This window comes from Antennarius striatus, chromosome 11, assembly GCF_040054535.1.
Source record: "Antennarius striatus isolate MH-2024 chromosome 11, ASM4005453v1, whole genome shotgun sequence".
Classification (NCBI taxonomy): domain Eukaryota; kingdom Metazoa; phylum Chordata; class Actinopteri; order Lophiiformes; family Antennariidae; genus Antennarius; species Antennarius striatus.
In genome coordinates this window covers 15891435-15911501 of record NC_090786.1, presented here as the reverse complement: position 1 = coordinate 15911501, position 20067 = coordinate 15891435, and the positions used below count along the sequence as shown (strand labels likewise).

Below are 20067 nucleotides of genomic sequence, written 5' to 3'. Positions count from 1 at the left end.
ATTTAAAGTAAGATGAGTCCTTTCTTAGAAATCGAATGCTACACAGAAAGTTCCAGCGTCTCACATCCTATTCTTCTTCTTCTTCTTCTCCTTTCGGCTTTTCCCTTCAGGGGTCGCCACAGCGAAATCAGTCGCCTTCATCTAACCCTGTCTTCTGCATCCTCTTCTCTCACACCAACACCATACCGATCTGGTATGGAAGTCATAGATTTAATTTCGCATGTTTGATTTGGCAAAAGTTTTACGTCGGATGCCCTTCCTGACACAACCTTCTGTATTTATCCAAGCTTGGGACCGACACAATAAGACACTGGCTTGTGCCCTCTTCCGGCTATATTGTCTCACATCTTATTGAAGTTCTAAATTAGGTTAAAAGAAGAAAGTACAAAGCAGAGATGGCACACACAAATCTTGCCGGGTGGGTAATTGGACGACCTCCAGGCTGTATGTTTGGAAGCTTGTCTAAACAATATGGAGCTTTGCCGGCTGTACTGTGTAAACACCCGGGACCTGACCCAAAGAGGAGTAAGAATTCTTTTAGAGAGAGTTCACCGTGGGGCTGTCGGCCCAGCTCGTGTGTTTAGAGCATGAAAGAGGGCAGAGATACTTCATGACTCCATGATAAAAAGGAGACAGCTTCGAGCTCCTGGAACATTCAGCAGAGGGCTTATGGTAAGTCACACAAACAGTATGTCCAGCCTGGCCCTGTGTTTATAACACGCTTACAAAAGTGATAAAGACAAGCAAAGTGAAGGTTGTCTCTACGGACACATGTAAAGGTACACATCCATCCACAGTAACATCCACTCTCCCGTTCTTCTTATTCAGCAGAATCCAGAGCGCGTCCAGGGCGTGGCTGTGCCCTCCATCTTCATTAAGTCAGCTTAAATAAGCAACACTGCCCTTTGCATGACTGGGAGGGGGTGGGCACAATGATGGAATTTCCTCTATTTCCTGTATTTCTCTGTGCCGCTGGACAAACACCGCCTGTCCCCGTGGGGCTGGGCAATATTGGGGAAGTCAGCCTGTTTACCCATCATCCACCTGGCAGCCCCCAAGAGGCAGCAGGAGCGTTCAGACATCTGGTACGCTGGGTGTCCGTGGGGAGACAAAACTCTCTTGTCTGTCTGTCAGCAACACATACACTGATTTTCACAAATGGAAAGTCCATTAAACATGACCAGGAGCGTTGAGCCGGCTTTAGTGTGAGCTGCAGCCGGCAGTGGCGTGTCAGTGTGGATGACATCACACATACGGATACTCCAGAAGAATGAACGGTCCTGCATTTAAAATGTCACTTCATTTCAAATGCAATCATGTATTTTCTAGATAAAATGTTTCTTTGGTACAACTAATACAACTTTTAATCCAACTGAGGATGTCGTGTTTTGACATAATTACTGATAGAAGTGAAATTCTAGGGTGGATCATCTAATCCGACATCTCATTTCCTATGTTAGTGTCAAAAGTTTCAATGTGCCAGCTCACATGATGTCACCTGAAAAATATCTGTTTTTGACAACCAACAGCAACAAGTGGCAGATCAGACACGATTATTCTAATGGGACACTTGCCAGAGAAAGCAAATCAAACTCGTGACACATAAAACGCCGTTATCGAACACATCACACAACCGATGACTCATCATCTCTGCCTTATAGGGCCATCCACCTAAAGGTCTTATCATGCAAACACATGAAGCTAAAACAGGAAACACTCCTCAGATATAAAACCACATATCCACGACTAAATCAGACGTTACCACGAGTGTCAAAACTGCAAACCGAGCATCAGCCCCTATGTTCAAATACATGTCTTATGTAATATCACGTTAAAATGTTACTGTTAAGTACATTTGATAATTGTTGTTATTTACTACTTTTAAGCTAACTAACTGTTTACATTGGTTGAAACCATTAAGTTGACTAGTATGTTGTTTCTGGTGTCACACTGAGTTGAAATCACAACACCTATTCAGCTGATTTCACTCTTAAAAAAAAATAAATCGCAATTATTATTTTGACATGACCCTAAAACAGAATAAAAACATTCTCATTAGTAAATACATGATGGACTTGGTCAAAAAAGGAATTATGAATGATAAATAATCAACAAAAACCACTCAAACTGCCACGTTATCATATAGCTGCGTGTTAAATAGTGAAGCCAACGCATTACTTTGCTGTGTGGTTTAATCTACCATTTGCCGTTGGAAAGACAGTTCTGTTTTGTGTATTAAATCTTAATCTGCTAAGCAGTTACTGTAGCTTTCAGATGAAAGGAGTGGAGTAGGAGTAGAAACCATATCAGAAATACAAAGGCAAAAAAACCATCTGCTTCATTTATCAGACGGAGAAACAGAAGCGGTCCCTCTGGGGTGAAGGCAGTGCTCCTGAATCCAACTCACCTCCACAACTTTCTGACAGCTTGTGTTGCAAGAACAACAGACAGATAACACCCTCCATTAAAGCTAAACACAAGGGGAGTACAAGTTCGCACTTTATTCACTGGGAAAAAAAACCTCATGGGAGGACTGAACTTTGCTAAAATTGGTCACATATATGTCTGAGGACATATGGCACCAAATCTTATTGGTGGCTCTTTGTCATCCTGTTCACTTCTTGCTCCCTTTGTGCAGCAGCAACCTTATCAGGTTCCAGAGCAAAATGAGGTTCTGTGGCTTCTGGTAACCTGATATTTAATTAGTTCATTAGATTAACTGTGAAACTCAAACTGAGACACTGTTCCCCTAATATTTACCTGCAGCATGTATTCAATTTAAATTCAATTTCAGCTGTTGGGGGGGTTTAAATCACGTCCCAGGCTGTGCAGTTTACGGAGATGATCCTGGTCTGTCATTGGGGTGCAAAGCCCAACTGGAGGGTAAACATTATGAACCTTAATATGGATGCTGTGTCCTCTAGAAAACAAAAAAAGCTGATGTGAAATCAGGCAGGCTCAGCGCGAGCCGTCTGATCTGCTTCAGGCCTTTTGCAACAAGTGAGTGAACAGACGTGAGCGGAGGAGGAGGAGGAGGAGGCGCTGGGGAATCCATCGTCATACGGAAGGTCTCAGGTGTGGGAAGGAAGTAGGCTGATATTTCTATTACAGCAACAGAATGGAGAGGTGTTTCTTGATCTGAGGTCAGCAAGGGCAAAGGTCAGCATCTCCATTAAGATCAGTTAGAGTTTTTCCCCCCAATAAACTATTTTCCGCACTATAAGGCGCACTGGACTATAAGGCGCACTTCCAATGAATGGCCTATTTCTAAACTTTTTCATCCTTAAGGCACACTGGATTGTATGGCGCACAGTCGGTTTTTGAGAAACTTAAAGGCTTTTAGGTGAGCCTTATAGTGCAGAAAATACTGTAATTACAAGATCTGAACGTACAGAAGTGAAACCCATGGCAGTTTTCCTGCTGCACACAACTCATACTATGTTGATGACACGTTCTGAATGAGTCGAAGCCTTGGTCGGCCGGAGGAGCTCAACCGTGAACCGGGACAGCTGCTGCTGAGGCCCTTCTGCTCTTCATCCTTTCATCTGCAGGGTTTAAGATGATTTGTTCTCTCGCAGGTCTGCCTTTCTGTACGCCTCAGTGTTTAGACTGCGTGGCTGACATCCAATCAGTCTTTTAAAATAAACACTCTTTAACAAAATATAGTGGAAAACCATCCCGCTATACGAATGTGTAAAATTTGTCTCTCTGTCATTCCAGAGATCCACTTGTGCTTTTTTCCACATCTCGTCAGCTAAACAACCAAAAACACTTCAGACACAAACACGTGCACTCCAGTCAACAAACAGCCGATACTTCAAGAGTGACGAGAGGGACAGACCTTCTGCCAGAAGTTGATGTAGAAAACTTCTCTGGAGAAGTTGAAGTAGATGTTGGTGTCATAGGCGTCATCCCCAGAGTTGGAGATGGTCAGGTTCAGAGAGACGTTCTTCACTCCTCCTAGGGCCAAGTGGGGTATGGCCTGCACCCTGATGGGACCATGAAGTAAGAAAGAGAGTAGATAAACTTCTATGTTCACAAAGGAGATGGCAGCAACATGTTAGAAACAAGAGACCTAAGTTTGTTTGAATTTATTTTACTCAAGATGAATATAAACAAAAAGAAGTCACTTGAAAGTTAGTTAATGCCTATTTTGGGAGTACAACTAAGATACAGATAAATATATTTTGTTTGTAAATGTGCAAAATGTAGATATAGAATTAAAAAAAACTAAACAGTGAACTCTCTCAGTGTGGAAAAACATGTGGATATCCTCCAAGCATGCGTCATAGTTCCACTACCCACACCCACATGGCCTATGACGTCAACTTGCTTCCTTAGTGCTGAAGAAAAAAGGAAACACAGAAAGTGAATCTCAACTGTGAAGTTATTACCCAGAGAGCAACAGTTTCCCATGAAGCCTGAGGTCTGCAGCGCAGTCATCTGACAGGCAGTTCTTCTCAAACCATGTCTGAGGAGGAAGCAGTAAAACACAGTTTGATGACCTCGTATAGTTCATGCACTCAGAATCAGGCATTCAGACTAGAGGGCAGTGTTGTGTTGTGTTGTGTTGTGTTGTGTTGTGTTGTGTTGTGTTGTGTTGTGTTGCGTTGTGTTGTGTTATTCTTATCCAGGAAAGTCAGAATCTTTACTTTGTGTGATCTCGCTTTTAATCGGTCTGAGAATTTCTGGTTTGAATCATGATGGGGATTTAAGACAAACGGTGAAGCTTGATCTAATTTCAGATAAATGGATTCTGGAGGAGCCGACAGATGCAAACCCCCCACCCCCCACCCCCCCTCTGTCTTCCAGGATGTGCAGACAGTGGGGAAACATGTGGGGCAGGTTAGAGGTGGTTGCAAAGAAATAAATTAGTCTGTCTTTTTGGATTTGACTCAACAACAGCTAACGTAGATAATTATAAGCTTGCAACTAATGCCAAATAAGGATAATCAGTCAAATCATGTTGGGATATTTTCTTCATTCCTCTTGCGGTCTAAGGGAAGACATGACTTTGTTGGTGAGCTACATCCAAATCCCAAATAAGTGATGATGGAGTGATGTATTATCCTCTTCTGTTATGGTATTAGAACCAAAGCATGTTAGAATGATTTATGGACAGAAACCCAAAAGGGGATTGAGAAGTGGTTGGATTTCAGGATATTCTTGCTTTCTGATTCTAAATTTAACTGAGCGAATAAAAAAGCTCTTCAGATGACCTTTAATCTGGTCAAAACAATGAATAATCTTAATTTTTTTTTTGGCTGGGATGTCATAGTAGCTTCAAATATCGTTTATAAATTGCCCATCCAAGTCAATCATTTAATTAGAATTTTTTTTTTTTTTTACAATATTCATCACTGATTACTAGAACTAATGCATCCACTACACCTTTCAATACAGCTGCTGACATTATCCACATAATTACCATTCTCTACACTTTGCTTTCTGGTAATGAAATCAGAAGCGCTGAAAGATTTTACCCTTAACCACAATTTGATCTATGTGATTCTTGGGGTGTTGTACCTCATTTCTCACTGCAATCTTGCTTCCTTTCCTCCATCGTAGCACTGGAGTGAGCGCCGGCAGGTCTCGCTCTTGGTGTCCGGTCAGCACATGCCTCCCCAGGCTGTAAGCCACCTCGAACGTGATGGCCGTGAACACGTCCTTCACGTCTTTCTGCACAGATTACAAACAATGAGTTGATTGAAGGGAATTCGAACCGTCATAGCAACAAAACCCACTTACTTATAGTGAGTTTTAGAAATAACATGTCATAGAAATAACATGTCATGTAACAGCCCAGGGTGGTTATGGTCCAAATTCACGCCTGGTACAAAAAATGATTACAGAGCAGTTTATTGAAAGATCATAGAGTGTGGATCAGTGTGATCACTGTTCCAAAGAAGCAGATGGAAACATGCTGAACAACCACAAAAACCAATCCAATGTGAATTGGACTAAATAAATGGATCACACTACGCTCTTATCAAATACTTTTTTTTTTTTTAATCACTCTCTTGAAAGTAATAAAAAGGAGCCACAATCAGATTATTGACAAAGCTAATGGCTAAAAGCTAACAACCTCTGACCCACCTGGCACTGCTTCAGAGGGATATCTCTATGTTTTGGTAGCTCTATCAAAGAGCATAAGAAAAGCATTTGATTTGGCATCAGGTTTGGAAACATTCTCATTAGATGCTGGCATCGATTGACAAAAGCAGGTACTGGTGTGTCTGTTTTCTCTCCTGTCCATCACAGTTACACTCCGCCGTTTGAAGGCGGCTTGACGGGTCTGGCCCAAAACACACAAGATCCACAATCAGCCTGCGACCCTTTAATCTGATGCGTAGCAACACGGAGGCAGACCCACAATGTAAACACAAAGGTCTTCACTGGGTTTTCCGGTGGTCATTTAGGCCAGTCGTTGTCCTGCTCTTTCATTCCTTTCTCCATTATTTTCCAGTATCCACCCATCCATCCTCTCTACTCAGGCCAGTATGTGTTTGGAACAGATCAGACATCACCAATGGAGAACCCACCCAACGCATCAACACTGAGAGTTACAGCAGGAAGGAGACGACAGTGCAGGACATGAATAGACAAAAACAGCAGGGTCTCCCTGCAGACTGATACAGAACTGGCCAATAGTATCAGTTTTTACTGATTTACATTAAAAATATTATTTTCCTTACTAACAAATCTTTCTATTATTTACTTGATTAATCTTTAAACGTTTCACGAATTAATATTTCTGTGAACCCAGATTGACATTTTTTATATTCGTCGTTTTGTCCGACCAATAAAGAGATTCGTTAAATAAGCAAATATTCACATCTCAACAGTGGATTCGCTGAATTATTTGGTATTCAGTGCTTTGCTGCTCCTCTTTAAATTTTACAGTAATATAATATGAACATGATATTGTTCCCAAAGAAAATGCTGATGTGTTTTTGGTAGGGACCTCCATGCTAACACTGATGTGGGAAGAAACCCACACACAGTCTTGACTTTTAATGATTAAAATAGAAACAAAAAGAATTTCCTGTCAGTTAAAAGATGAAATAATTGGTTAATTAATTTACGGCTTCATTTCTAAAGAACAGTGACAGTGTTGGATGATTATTACCACAGCGGAACTCAATAGTAAGTAACTCAGAGCAGAGAGGCTGACCTCACATCCATCACTTGACTGCAGCTGATTCACGTCTCATTAGACTTATAGAGGGGGTGTTGTTCCAGGGCATATCGGCTCAGCTGGGGGGCAACAATTCACAATGTCGTAGTCAGTGCCGGACAAGGGGTGGATAATACGAAGGCTAAGGTGGGGCACTCAGCTTCAGGGGCTGTTAAAGCAGATTGTCTGAAATGGCCCCTGTCCGTCGGCCTCACGGTGAACTGGTCCCCCGGGAGTCGACTGCTCAGGTCTCCAGCCCCAAACCGACAGCTTATCTCGCATTTTCAGGAGCCACAAGAGACATAACGATTGGAAATGAAACGTGGTGTTTTTGCAAGAAGCTGTTGCTTAAAGCTTGACTTGTTTGCACAAATAAACAGACATAATCTTTCCTTTAAATCAGTGTACACTGGTGGGATTTCCACAACTTTTATTAACTGAGCATCTACTATTGAGAAAATACCAGATCACTTTCTTGTTGAAACACGGGACGTGTTCACTAATGAACCGGAGAGGTCCCAGTACACACACTAAACTCTAATTAGATATGATGAAGGATATTCAGTTGCCAATTGGCTCACCTGAACCCACACCCTTCCTGAACCTGCTTTTAATGACTTTATTTTTAGAACAGAAGCGCTCCTGAGCTGAGGGGGGCATCAGCTACCGTCAAAATCATATGATTCAAGGACAGAATACAACCGACTGTTGCTTAAATGCTGCAGGAGTCAACAAGAGAGAACTTGTGACAGCTCATTCTCCATTCAAAGGATTCTTACTGTTAATAATCAGCATAGTTTGCAGGTATGACTCTGTCACGGATCTCTGTGAAAGTGGAATTACTGCTCTCTGTATCGGCTCCGCAGGTTACCAGTTTCAAGCAGTAAACTGTAGCAGTATGTGATGTTTGAAAGAAGATATCAAGATTTCATTATGAACGAAATGCAGAACTCGAGAGCAGTAAAACAATCATATTTACCTTAATAAGATCAGGGGTTTGACTTCCAGGGCCTCATTTATCTGGTATGTTTGTTGTGATAAGTTCATGCTGGAAAACTTAAGTTTCACCTTGTTTTAGTTTGTCAAAATTTAAAGGAAGGGTTGCGGATTATTATAGATTTTATATTAAATTCAGGAAACACATTTTCATGATCTGATTATCTTCTTTTCTCTTGGAAGCACAAGGGACACAGGAGATATAGTAAATTTGGCAAAATGTAGTGTATAATCACATTTTACAAAAGGAGGGATGGCAGAAAAACAGTTTTAAATAAGGTATCTAATAAAGATTAGAGCTTTTCAACAGTAAGGATGTTCCAGTGTCAAAAGGCATGAATATGGACAGAGAGGTTGTGTGTGTTTGAAATTGCTGCCCATCAACATTCATCCTATTTAATAGCACATAAAATATACCATAATATACCCTTAATAAAATAGAAAGATTGCTTTTTCATCAGGTTTGTCAACTGATTATGTTGTGCAAGTTACCAATCAGAGTTTTGTAGGCAGGATCAACACAAACAACAGCTTCCTTCTGGTAGGGTAGTTGCCTAGCAACATCTATGATGTTACAAACAAATACCAAACATCCTGACAGCTGTGAAAAAGTTGGATGCAGATTTAGAGGTTATAGCCAGTCTTCTATAAATAACACACCAATTCTTTAAGATTAGTGAATTTAAATTATCTTAAAAAATTTTGGAAAAATGCTTAAATTTTTTTAAAAAATAGACAATAAATGCCCTTAAATGCTGCTCTCTGATTGGTTGTTTCTGATTTTCCACACAGCTCCCTGAATCCTGAATCTTCCCACCTTTGCTGGCAGTAATTTGGAATAGCTGTTTTTGTTTTTCTGAAATGTGTTTGGACAATTCACTTTTCATGCTCACATCCACCATTGATATAATTTTAATATAAGATACATGTGACTGTCATTTCTGCACCTCAGACACTTGATATGCTTGAAGAAATGAAAGAAATCCTGTGATTTCCTCCTTTGGACTGAGGTTTGACGCTTCTACCTGTCAGCCTGGTAGGAAACTTAAATCTGACAAATGTTAGCTTTAAAAGGTTGGATTTATTTTACAGCATAATAAAAAAAGGTAAAAGTTAAAAACCGGTCTGAACCCTCTCATCATATCATGGACAAAATTACTTATTGCTGGTTCCAGTCACATTGTAAAGATGCCAGGAAACTCAGTGGGAAGCAGTTTTCCAGCAGTTCCCACTATAAAAGTGAATTCTCAACGACAGGACGAAACACATGCATGTTTTAGTAGTACTGATATTTTATGCCACACTTGATACGCACTCTTCTTGGCTGTTTACATATACAGTATATAAGAGTTAATTCTCAGGATGGAGGACAGCTTGCCATGACGTTTAGAAAGAAAACAAATGAGAATCAAAATTTCTCCACCAGTACCCCCGCCCCTTCATGGAGCAATGTTTCTGCCAATATACTATCTCAATATTTATGCTCACACCCAGGACCCATTTATTTGGTACTACTGAGCATAACCTCCTACCTTAGTGTCTATTCTTTCCCCTTTATTCCTCATTCCCTTCATTCCTCCCTGCTACTTGTACGAGTCCCTCCTTCCATCTTATCCATTCATGCATGCATGTTTTTCATAACATAACTACTGTTTGAATAAATCTAACTGAGATGGAAATATTTTCTAGAATTCTTTCATTTCTAGTTGAGATAGCGAAGCATCAATCTGGCCCTAGAGGGAGGCTGCAGGGTGGATGACATCAGGCTGCTAAAGACTCTGATCCCTTGTTGAGGCCTCATGCTTGACTTACTGTAGATGCACAACAGCTCCTCTCATTTCTTCAAAAGCATATAACTTACACCCGGTCATGGGAAGTCTTTATTAAGCAGGGAAAACACAGACACAGCAGTCCTTTTTAGGACAATGGATGTTTGGATGACTTTCAGGCTAAGGCCATTTCATTCATGGGCCGCAACCCAAGGAATCTCAGATTAAATGGGAAAAGCTCTTTAGTTAAGTGATAAATGGATCCAGCTTGTCAAAGGTTAGGACTATGTGTACATTGTGAGAGACAAGGAGAAAAGTTGAAATTGAGGGAATTTACAGTAATGTTTGCAGGCTATGGTGGAAACACAACTAGACAGCTCGTCTCAATGAGTCCTTGGACAAAAGAGCAGAATTGAGAAAATCACTGTCAGATTAACTTCGGGTCAAAGCGTAGCTGCTCGGCATAGAATAGGTTAGCAGATGTCGACAATGACAAACTGTGCAGGAGAATGAAAGAGTGTAAGCCAGCTGTTTTATGTGGAAACCTCTTTGGAACAGTCAAACGTGAACGGCTTCATTCTGTCTGTGAAAATGATCAGCGTGCAACGACGTGTCACGGCAGAAAGGTCAGGGGTCTGTGCCCTCCTTCAAATTGTTTAATCTTATATCAGAAAAGATCCAGATCTCAAGAGAAGACTTAAGTCAATGCTTGTCTTCATTGATTCATCTGCTTCACCTCCTTTATGACTCTCTATTCTCTCTATAAGGGGCTCCTCAGTTCACACTGTTATTGACTTTGCTGCTGTTACGGAATGAAAAATTTCTCCCAAGGACGTTTTTAAGAACCTCTCAGTGAGAATGATTGCAGCTGCCTGTTATGTCCTTAATGTGTTTTTTCTCATGGTTTTCTTTTTCTTTAGCTGTGTCCAGATTGTTGAGTTCCTGAACCTTCCATTGTGTCCTAATTGCTTTTTCTCACTCCAACGGAGCTTTTTCTGACTCTTGTAGTTGCTCTTCTATTTAGCTGCTGGTGTTATATTACCATTAACTGTTTTTTTTGTGTTTTTTTTAAAATTTGGGAGCAGGGGTACAAGTTGTAAACCAATCACTGCCGTATTATCACCTTATAAATGAGGTTGTGAATGTGTGAGTGAGTAGCTGCATATTTATACACCCTGCAGGCACGCTGCACTCTCCTATTAGCCTCATTTAATCTCATGAATCACACGAAGCAGCTCTTTATCCTCCACCTAAAAGTTCCACATGTTAACAAGCAAGCTTAAACTTTTTCTCTCTGATGATTGGTCCTAGGTAGGTGCTGTACAGCTGCCATCAGCCACATCAATAATTTGTGGCCTGTAAAATCAAGAGAAAAAGTTTAAAGATGCTAAAACAAAACCCAAAATGTAAAGGAAAAGTTAGAGAAATGTGTAAAAGTAGATGTTCAACAGTCCACAAAAAAATATGTGTTCTAAAATAGACGATAATTCTGAGTAATCTGAAAATGCCAGACTATCAGTCATACAAAAGGTACACTGTGACCAATATTCATTCCAACCGCTGAAAAATATTTCAGCCTATTTAATGTTAGTAATAGCAGCAGTTCTCAAATGTGTTTCCAGTTTCAGGCATTAACCTGATGAATCACACACTGCAACTCTACAACATGTTGTACATCAAAAAGTCCAGGAAGAAATCAAAGTGAGTGAGCATTTCAAACGTGAGCGCAGCAGGGTTCATTGTTCATAGAATAAAAAGCAAACATGGTATTACTGCTGAGACTCCAGGGATTATTCTGCTGATTTAGATGAAATGAAAACAAATGAATGGATTTATAGAATTGTACCCTAATGGTATTTAGGAGTAAACAGACCTTTCAGTAAATAGTTGAGTCGCCTTTCTCACAATGACCTGTGCCAAAAAAAACAAAAAAAAATCACTATAGCTGACTTTCACAGAAGTGCTTTTTCACATCACAGTAGTAGATGTAGTAAAAGTCTATGACATCATCATGAGTCTAAATCTAGACTATTCTCTCCTCCATTCCCCATTCTTCTCCTCCCTCTCTTTTAAATCACTAGAGTTTCATCCAGTTTGGTGACTCATGAGGATCATTCGATACTGCTATTGCCTGAAGACAACGATTCTTAGTTACTGTAATCGTTTTACTTTAAAAATCAACCACTCCTCCACTCTTACTACCCATAAACACATAAAAACATTTAATCCAGACTATAATTCTGTGAAAGCACAAATCAAACTAATCCCAACTTTTGGCAAGTGTGTTTTAACACTTTTTCGGAGTGCACACACACTTTCTCCAGCTAAAAGGAAGGAGCACTATCACTTAAGCAACAGCAAACATATTCCATCTGCACAGCTATGCATGAGACCCCATCATGAATAAATGCCATAAATAAATGCCACTTTGCTCTCAGACAACTTTCACACAGGAACATACATTTGTTAAAGAGTATACAACATAATATTAGAATCAGCATCCCGCTCAGGGACACACACATAAGAACACACACCTCTTTATCTTAGACTTTGAGTAAAACGACTCCAATAAAGATCCCGAGTGTGTAGATAAGGTGATTCACATCTCCATTGCCCGCGAGAATCCAAGCGCATTGAATTTATTGCTTTTTAAAACAATGTTCACATAAACACAAATTACAGGAAACTTTTACGGTCTTGTATGCATCATGAAGAAGGCATTCAACATTTGACCTCTGGATAGTAAAACCACAGCTGGAATTTATAAAGGAAGAGAAAAAAGGTGCCTCACTTTCCTGGTGGAAATTGGTAGATGGAAGAGGTTCACTGCTCAAGCATACCGTCTTCATCAGCGTGTTATTTTTACTGCGTTTAATCCAACACAACTTGATGCTAACTATAGCCGGATCAGAGGAATATCAGTACCTGAAATACAGCCAGCTACCTATAAATACACAGATGTGCTCCCTCACATTTCAGTTCCCCCCTCACTACAACTCTAAAATCGATAGTTTCAATAGTTTGCTCGTTTCTGTACTATTTTCACTGTCGTTATTACAGCATATTTGAAAGCTTTACAAGGTTTCACACCCCTGAAATGATCCCAAAGTCATTAAGTTGAGCTTTGGATATTCAACAAGAGCAGAACTGGAGGGAATGAGTCTCAAGCACCCTGCAGTACAGCCTGTTATTTCCCCAAATTCCAAGCCCAGGGGCTCCCATTATCATCATGCCTATCTACCTTTCACCCCTTGTGGGTGTCTATTCTAGCTTGTCTGAGAAGTGGGGAGCCACCACCGGGACCCATGCGTGGCCCTTCTACAAAGCAAAACAACCTTTGAGCTGAAAAAAGAAGGAGAAACCAGATTAGGCCCATTTAAGGCAGCAGGACTGGCTTTAGCAAACTGGGATCCAAATTGAAACAAGGTGGCTGTAACTACCACATAAGTCTTTCTATCTACAATGATCACAATAATATTGATACTGGTGATAATAAGTAGATGATGAACCGGAGCAACAACGCAAATGATTCCTTTTGAATTATTGTGTCTATATTAACCTATCATGAATTTTTTCCCCACTTCTCCTGAGCCAATTAAAAATGAAAGGCTTGTTGAGTTTTTCCACTCAAATAATAGTAAGTGAAACATTTCAAACACATTTGTAACAAAAGAAATTCATAAGCATCTATTGAATATTATGTTGGTCGGTAAAACAAGACTGTCAGTTGTTTGCAACCACATCAAACAAGACGAGATGGGATGTTTTTTAAATGACAGGTATTCTTTCCACGTTAACACAGAAGGCTTCTTGTATTGACTGCTGCATTCTGCAAAATGATTCAGGACGCTGAACAGTAACCCTTAAGAGAGCTGGTAATTCAGAGGATCAGACACTCTACTAACCTTCAGAACCTTACTTGAGCAGAACAGTGTCATGTATTTTCTGCAAAGACTCATATTTATACAAGGGCTCAATACTATTTTCGTGGACCCATTAAATGGGCCTATAACTTTGGAACCAATGGTTCAGCAGTTTGTCTGGAGGAAGAAGACGTAGCATGCTGAAGAGACACGGCGATCCCTGGTAGACCTTGAAGACTTTTTCTGAAAACAGGATTTCTGAAAAAGTACAATTCTAGAGCGGCTGTAACTGTCACCTGACGTCAAACCAACAGAATACCTTTGATGGTATTTGAGAAAGGTGGTTGCAGGATGTCCCAGGGAATATTTCTCAACTGGAGGCTGCTTCCCACAAGGAGTAGACTAAGATTTCTCAAGAACACGGACAGAAGCTGGTATCTGGATATGCATCATGCTTGGAAGTCATATTAGCTAAAGGGTCTCTACAAGTACTAGAATGGTTGTTATCAAGGGACTGAATCATTTTCAGGCAACAGAAGTCAGTAAAAGTAGATGTTTGTGTTTGATTTATAACGCAGTAAACAACTGATAAATAACCAATAAACTTGTGTACAATCAGGGTTTAATAATTTTGTTTCCCACTGTAACACTGAGTGATTTCAAAGTTCTTAGTGATTTGAAAGATTCAAACAAAATGACTGAGCAAAGAGTAAGTTTGATGCAAATATGGAGCGCTTCCAGCAGTTTTACTGGGTTTTTTCTCGTAAACTCTTCCAACTAAAAGCAACAAAGCTCTATTTTTGAATTTTGATACTGTTTAGAAATAACGGCAAGCATCTAAAGACTTCCTGTCTTTGACAGATTGACTGATAAACCATCTTTGTGCATAAACAGGAAGCTTGTTATCTTCACTCATATGTAATTACTGCAGAGGCAAATTTTCCAGGGAATTAAGGCAGAATTAAGCTGACAGCTTATACTTTTTTGATCATGTTGTGAATAGGATTACTATTCTATAACTTTACATACAGTATCTACAGATAATTGCTCCTTAAAACACAGGAGAAAACCTCCTTCGTATAGATGACATAGCAAATGCATCAGTTTTTAAAATGAATCTGTGTGTGTGTAACTTTGTGGAGATGTGTGTGCTTGTTTGAGTGTGTTCCATCCTGACGATAGAGGAGGTCTCCAGATGCTTCCTGGAGCCGATTTCGTCACTGCAGAAAATCTGGGGCATTTTAGCTTGACTGTTTTTGTTGGAGCCATTGTTTTAAGACAAAGCCCTGATAAAACTACAGAACACAAACACAAATTTGTCAAACCATCCTGATGACGGCAGGTTATAGTCTCCACAAACATATTGTGCATATATTTGTTTCACTTCCTTCGCTGTATGCTCAGGAAGCAGAGTTCGATGTTGACATCGCCACATCAGGAATGTACACAAATATTAACAAGCGGGTCGAGCGGTATGAAACGATAACGGGGTGACCTCCAGCTTGTTTAGGAAGCATCATCGAGATACCAAGCGATGAAGCAATCAGAGCCTTTTGTGTAATCCTGTGCAGTGAAGCAAATGCTTCCAGGCAGACAGCAGGACGTTCTGACTCCATGCACACATTTGCCCTGAAAACCCCATACACACACATGTGTCCTCTGCAGTGGATGTGGGAAACATGGCAAGAAAAACTCTTTCATTGTGGTCACACTTGGCCACCCATTATGTTGGCCTTGTGGTGGCATCATGTGGCAGGAACACAGCCAAAAGCCTGGAGAAACATTTTACCCAGCATACAAAATTGCCAACATCAACAAATCTTCAGATCTGCACAACCTTTAGTCGCTCTTGATGTGAGCAGATTTATTACAACAACACAAACGCTACAAATAATACTTACATCTTAATCACTTACATCCTCTGTTCACAGACATTCAAGAAACTTCATGAGAAATTTATCTGCAGGCTGTGCATTTCCAAAACAAGCCAGGAGAAGAATGGTCTAACCCTCACTCTGGCACGACCATGTAGGGAAATCCTGACCAAAATATTACCCCGAGCTAAAATTAACCCCAACGGTTCGTCTTTGACATCCAGTGGAGGCTATTAACGCTAATTCTTTCAGACAAAGCATTCAGCTTAGCTTACTGATAGGACGGCATCTAAAATATTTTCCGCTCAATTTACTATCACAGTGTACGACTTGAGTATGTGTGTGTGTGTGTGTATTAATTTTTTTTTAACATCTCTTCGTTATATTCGATATAAATAGATTCTTGACCTGCTGCCATGTGCAGGAGAAGACAGCTGCATTTGATAAACGTGCTGCTATATATTTTCACTCGATCAGCCCTCTTGGCATGAGGTAAATGAAACTCAGGGAATAGCATCAGGGGAATAGGACATTTCTATGAAATGTAAAGAGGCAAACAAAGCAGGCAGTGTGGCAGCGGCCCAGCTCAGGGCTTCACGTGCCAGACAGCACTGAGATTCTTGGGGATGCAGTGACAGGAACTCCTGCCGTGCCATACTCTCCAGGGTTTCCTGTTCGTCTGCGGAGAGCAGGCTGGGGTCAAACAACGAGTGTAAATTATTTTTCACATTTGCTTTGACTTAGGTTTCACAGCATAACATGGTTAAATATTGTCAAGTTTTCAATTCCAGACAGTTGTAGGAGCGACTGCTACAGACTCAGAACCTCTATTGTCTAGTGCTTCTGCATTAATACTGTGTTAATACATATAATATAATATTATATATATATATACACACATAAATATATACAATATATACAGTATATATATAATATAATTTCCTCTATAAATATATCAATCATTACTGATTTGTAAATTGCAATTTTTTCTTTGACCCAACTTAATTCTATTCACTTTAGCAGAAGATGAAGAAAACAGCAAATGTTCACTTATGAGACCCTGCAGTGGTCAATCGCTTAATTAACAAAATAACTTTACAGATCAAGTAATTAAAAACACTTTTTCAGTTAATCAGCTAATCAGCTATTGGTGTCATTTCTGTCATGGACTCTGACACAATATTGTGTCAGGCCCGGTATCTGTGTCTGTCCTACCAGTGTACACACCAGTGTTTTTATTCCTGACTAAACCTATCATGTAACATGTGGACCCGTCTGCCAGGTTTAGTGACATAAGTTACGACTGACGTACAGCATTACGCTAACAAACAGATGCACAGGAAGGCCGAAGCATTACCTCCTTTCAATTGGATTTGCAAAGGTAATGAAACAGAGAACCTGGTTCCTCCTGCACAGACCGTCTCCCGTCTGTCCAACCCCCCGAAAATCTACAGCGTAGTTTATCACTGAAATACAACCAGCCTCTAGTTTTTCAGTGCATTATTTTAGACAGATTAATATTCAGCCTGCAGATGACAATAATAGCATCAATCATAAAGTTTGGTGAATCTTTAAATACTCTTATGGTGCCAAGTAAATGTTAGGAGGACATGAGATATAGGGCAAATGCTTAGTGGAATATAGGCCAGGGAAAGTGAGCAGGATATTTTACGAGCTAAATTAAACAGACAACTGTTACGGGCAGGTCTTTCACCGCCTATTTTAACCCCTCCTAAGAGACTGCAATGCATCTGCAGAGCTACACAGTACCACTCATGACCAGAAATGGAATCGGCCCTTGGCGTGGTTTCAAGGCTCACATTCACGACGTCGGGAGGAGACAGTCGGAGTAAACCATGTATATGATGGAGAATAAATTACCAGCGATGTAAACATGCCATGACATATGATCCCGGAAGACGTGCAGAACATCAACCAGAGGAATAGGCAGACTAAAGTGTGTTTATGAAGATGGGCAATAAATCAAAGCAACGTGAGCAGAAGACGTCAGCCTGCAGCCAAATATAAGGTGTTTTTGACACAATGAGTAATGCTTCACAGAGAAATGTTGATCGGTCGTACTTTAAATCCATGAACACCAACGCCCTCCACTCAACATGTATAAAAAAAGTGCACCACAATATAATCTTTGTGATTTAATTTTTTAATATATTTATCTTTTCATTTACTTTTGATTTTGTTTACAGTTCTATGCAAAAGTTGTACACTTTGATTTGGCAATTGGATGTACAGTAACTATCAATAAATCAATCCAAGCTACACTCTCGGTCTCGTGCCGCTGTGCTACATTGTTGGTTGAGATAGAAATCTTTCAATAACCTTGGATGGATCACCACTAACACAAAAACAAATGCCTTTAATCCACCAGAACTTCACATCATATGTCATCAAATTCTATTGAGTTATTATATATTCTATGAACATGTGAGTGATACAAGTTTCTTACAATTTTAAAGTACGGTTAAAAAAAAAAAAACTGAATGGGATTTTTGGGTATAACCAAACCTCCAACCTTGTTTCATGAAAATCCATCAAGTAATTTTGGAGCAATCCTGCAAACAGGCGAACAAATCAACAAAGAAAACAGCTGAAAATCTCCTTGGTGAAGGTGTTTATTTACTTGTCTGATAGATGTTTAACATCTTGGATACCGGAAGTCTTAAACTGCTGGGACAAACTATTTTACTACAAATGCTGGTACTGGACACGACCATACTTGAAGACATGTCAACTGCACAGAAATACCTAAAACAAAGCTTCAAAATGAAGAATTTCTATTTGCTGCGTGGACTTTTAGCTAAAAATAATCAAATGAGGACCATCTGGAGGACTGGTATGCTGCTACTCAAAGCCAGTAAAAACATTCTTATAGTGATCTGAATCAAGGTGTTGCATAACTTGTGAAGGAATTAGCTTTAACTCTCCGGTTCTGAACTGTTGCTCACTGAATAACACTTGTAATGTTCTTAAGATTACATGATATATAAACGAACAGTCCAGAGTTTTACTTGATGTCAGATGTTGAAAACTGAGTCTCTTTCTTCCAGCCCTGCTGATGCTCATACATTATTCCAAGTAAATGTAGCTTTAACAGCATCTTATTAAGTTTAGCTGTTTAGCTGAGGCCCTTTAAAAGTATTCATAAAATTTATGGAGACAACAAAAGGGGTCGACAGATGGTCAACGGACTCGAACGTGGAAGTCACCCAGAATAGCTCATGGCTACCTTCCACCATCCCTCATGCATCAGGGGTTGAGCAATCGACCCTGACGCAAGGCTTTTCCATCAGCGGCGCCAAAATGTAGTTTCTCGTTGACACAACAGCAGCTCAGCACCCCACTGCGATTCCAGCCTCAGCCTTGTTTTTACTGTATGTTTTAGCTTAGAAAAGAGTGAGACAGAGGTGCGTAATCCCTCGAGGACACAAAAACCAGCTGGTTTTCATTAGCATACCTCTTTCTGGAGAATGGGAGGACTGGCGCATGTGGGCAGACACATGAGTAAGATGAATGACGCGATTGGTCAAGCAGACTAGACCCTCTCTGAGTGGAGCCAGATCACCTCTGATTATGGTGATTCTCTGGCTCTTCTCTCACGTTTAGGACAAACACAAAACATATGATGAAAATGTTTCATAGCAGACACGCCATCGCGCTAGCTCTTAATCTTTGTCCCCTTTACTTATAGATAGCTCAGGTCTCTAAGCAGTTTGGTGGGGTTGTAATTTGGCCGCCACACCTTTATGTTCCCGTGTGGCTCCTCAGCGTTTGGTAACTGGTGAATTATGGAACCGCTGAAAGTAACAAAGAAATAACTAGAGTGGAAAGCCATGCTGCATTTCACGCCTCAGGACAGCCAATCTAAACATAGCTACAGCTTAAATGAAAAAAATAATCTCTTCTGCATAAAGTTGGCCAAAAAGACATCTGTAAATTAAATGAAATTAAATTATTTATTGAGCACCCAGTCTATGTTGAGCCAACGTAAAAGGCAGCTCAACCTTCATTGTGAACAGACACTGTACTGTATGTGGTATCAATCTTTTCTGTAGAAAGCCTGTACATGATAAAAGTCCCATAATGTTTTGCAAAAAAAAATATATATAAAAAAATTCACTTTTAACAACATAAGGATGAAATTTCAAGGAGGCACAAACTTCTTTTTGTCCCTCTCACATCTGGGGAGATGAAAGTGATATGTGCGCATTAAAACTGACTGATAATTCATTCATTCATTCACCCAGAAACCTGAAAATCTTTGTTCAAAGTGTTGAAATGTCAGATTTGATTTAGGCTGAAATAATATTTTAACACCGTATCTCTGTACTACATACAGTATGTGTTGAAAAAACAGATGGAGACGTGAA

The 20067-nt window shown here is 40.1% G+C and overlaps 1 protein-coding gene across 1 annotated transcript in view; it reads right to left on the bottom strand.

The window, feature by feature from the left end:
- The window catches only part of itga9 (integrin, alpha 9), a 48442-nt gene that overhangs the window by 10133 nt on the left and 18242 nt on the right, over positions 1-20067 (bottom strand). The window contains exons 16-18 of the mRNA XM_068327118.1: positions 5527-5679; positions 4395-4471; positions 3842-3989 (exon numbers count right to left, since the gene is read on the bottom strand). Of these exons, the coding sequence (XP_068183219.1) occupies positions 3842-3989; positions 4395-4471; positions 5527-5679 (378 nt within the window). The remainder of the gene's footprint in view (positions 1-3841; positions 3990-4394; positions 4472-5526; positions 5680-20067) is intronic.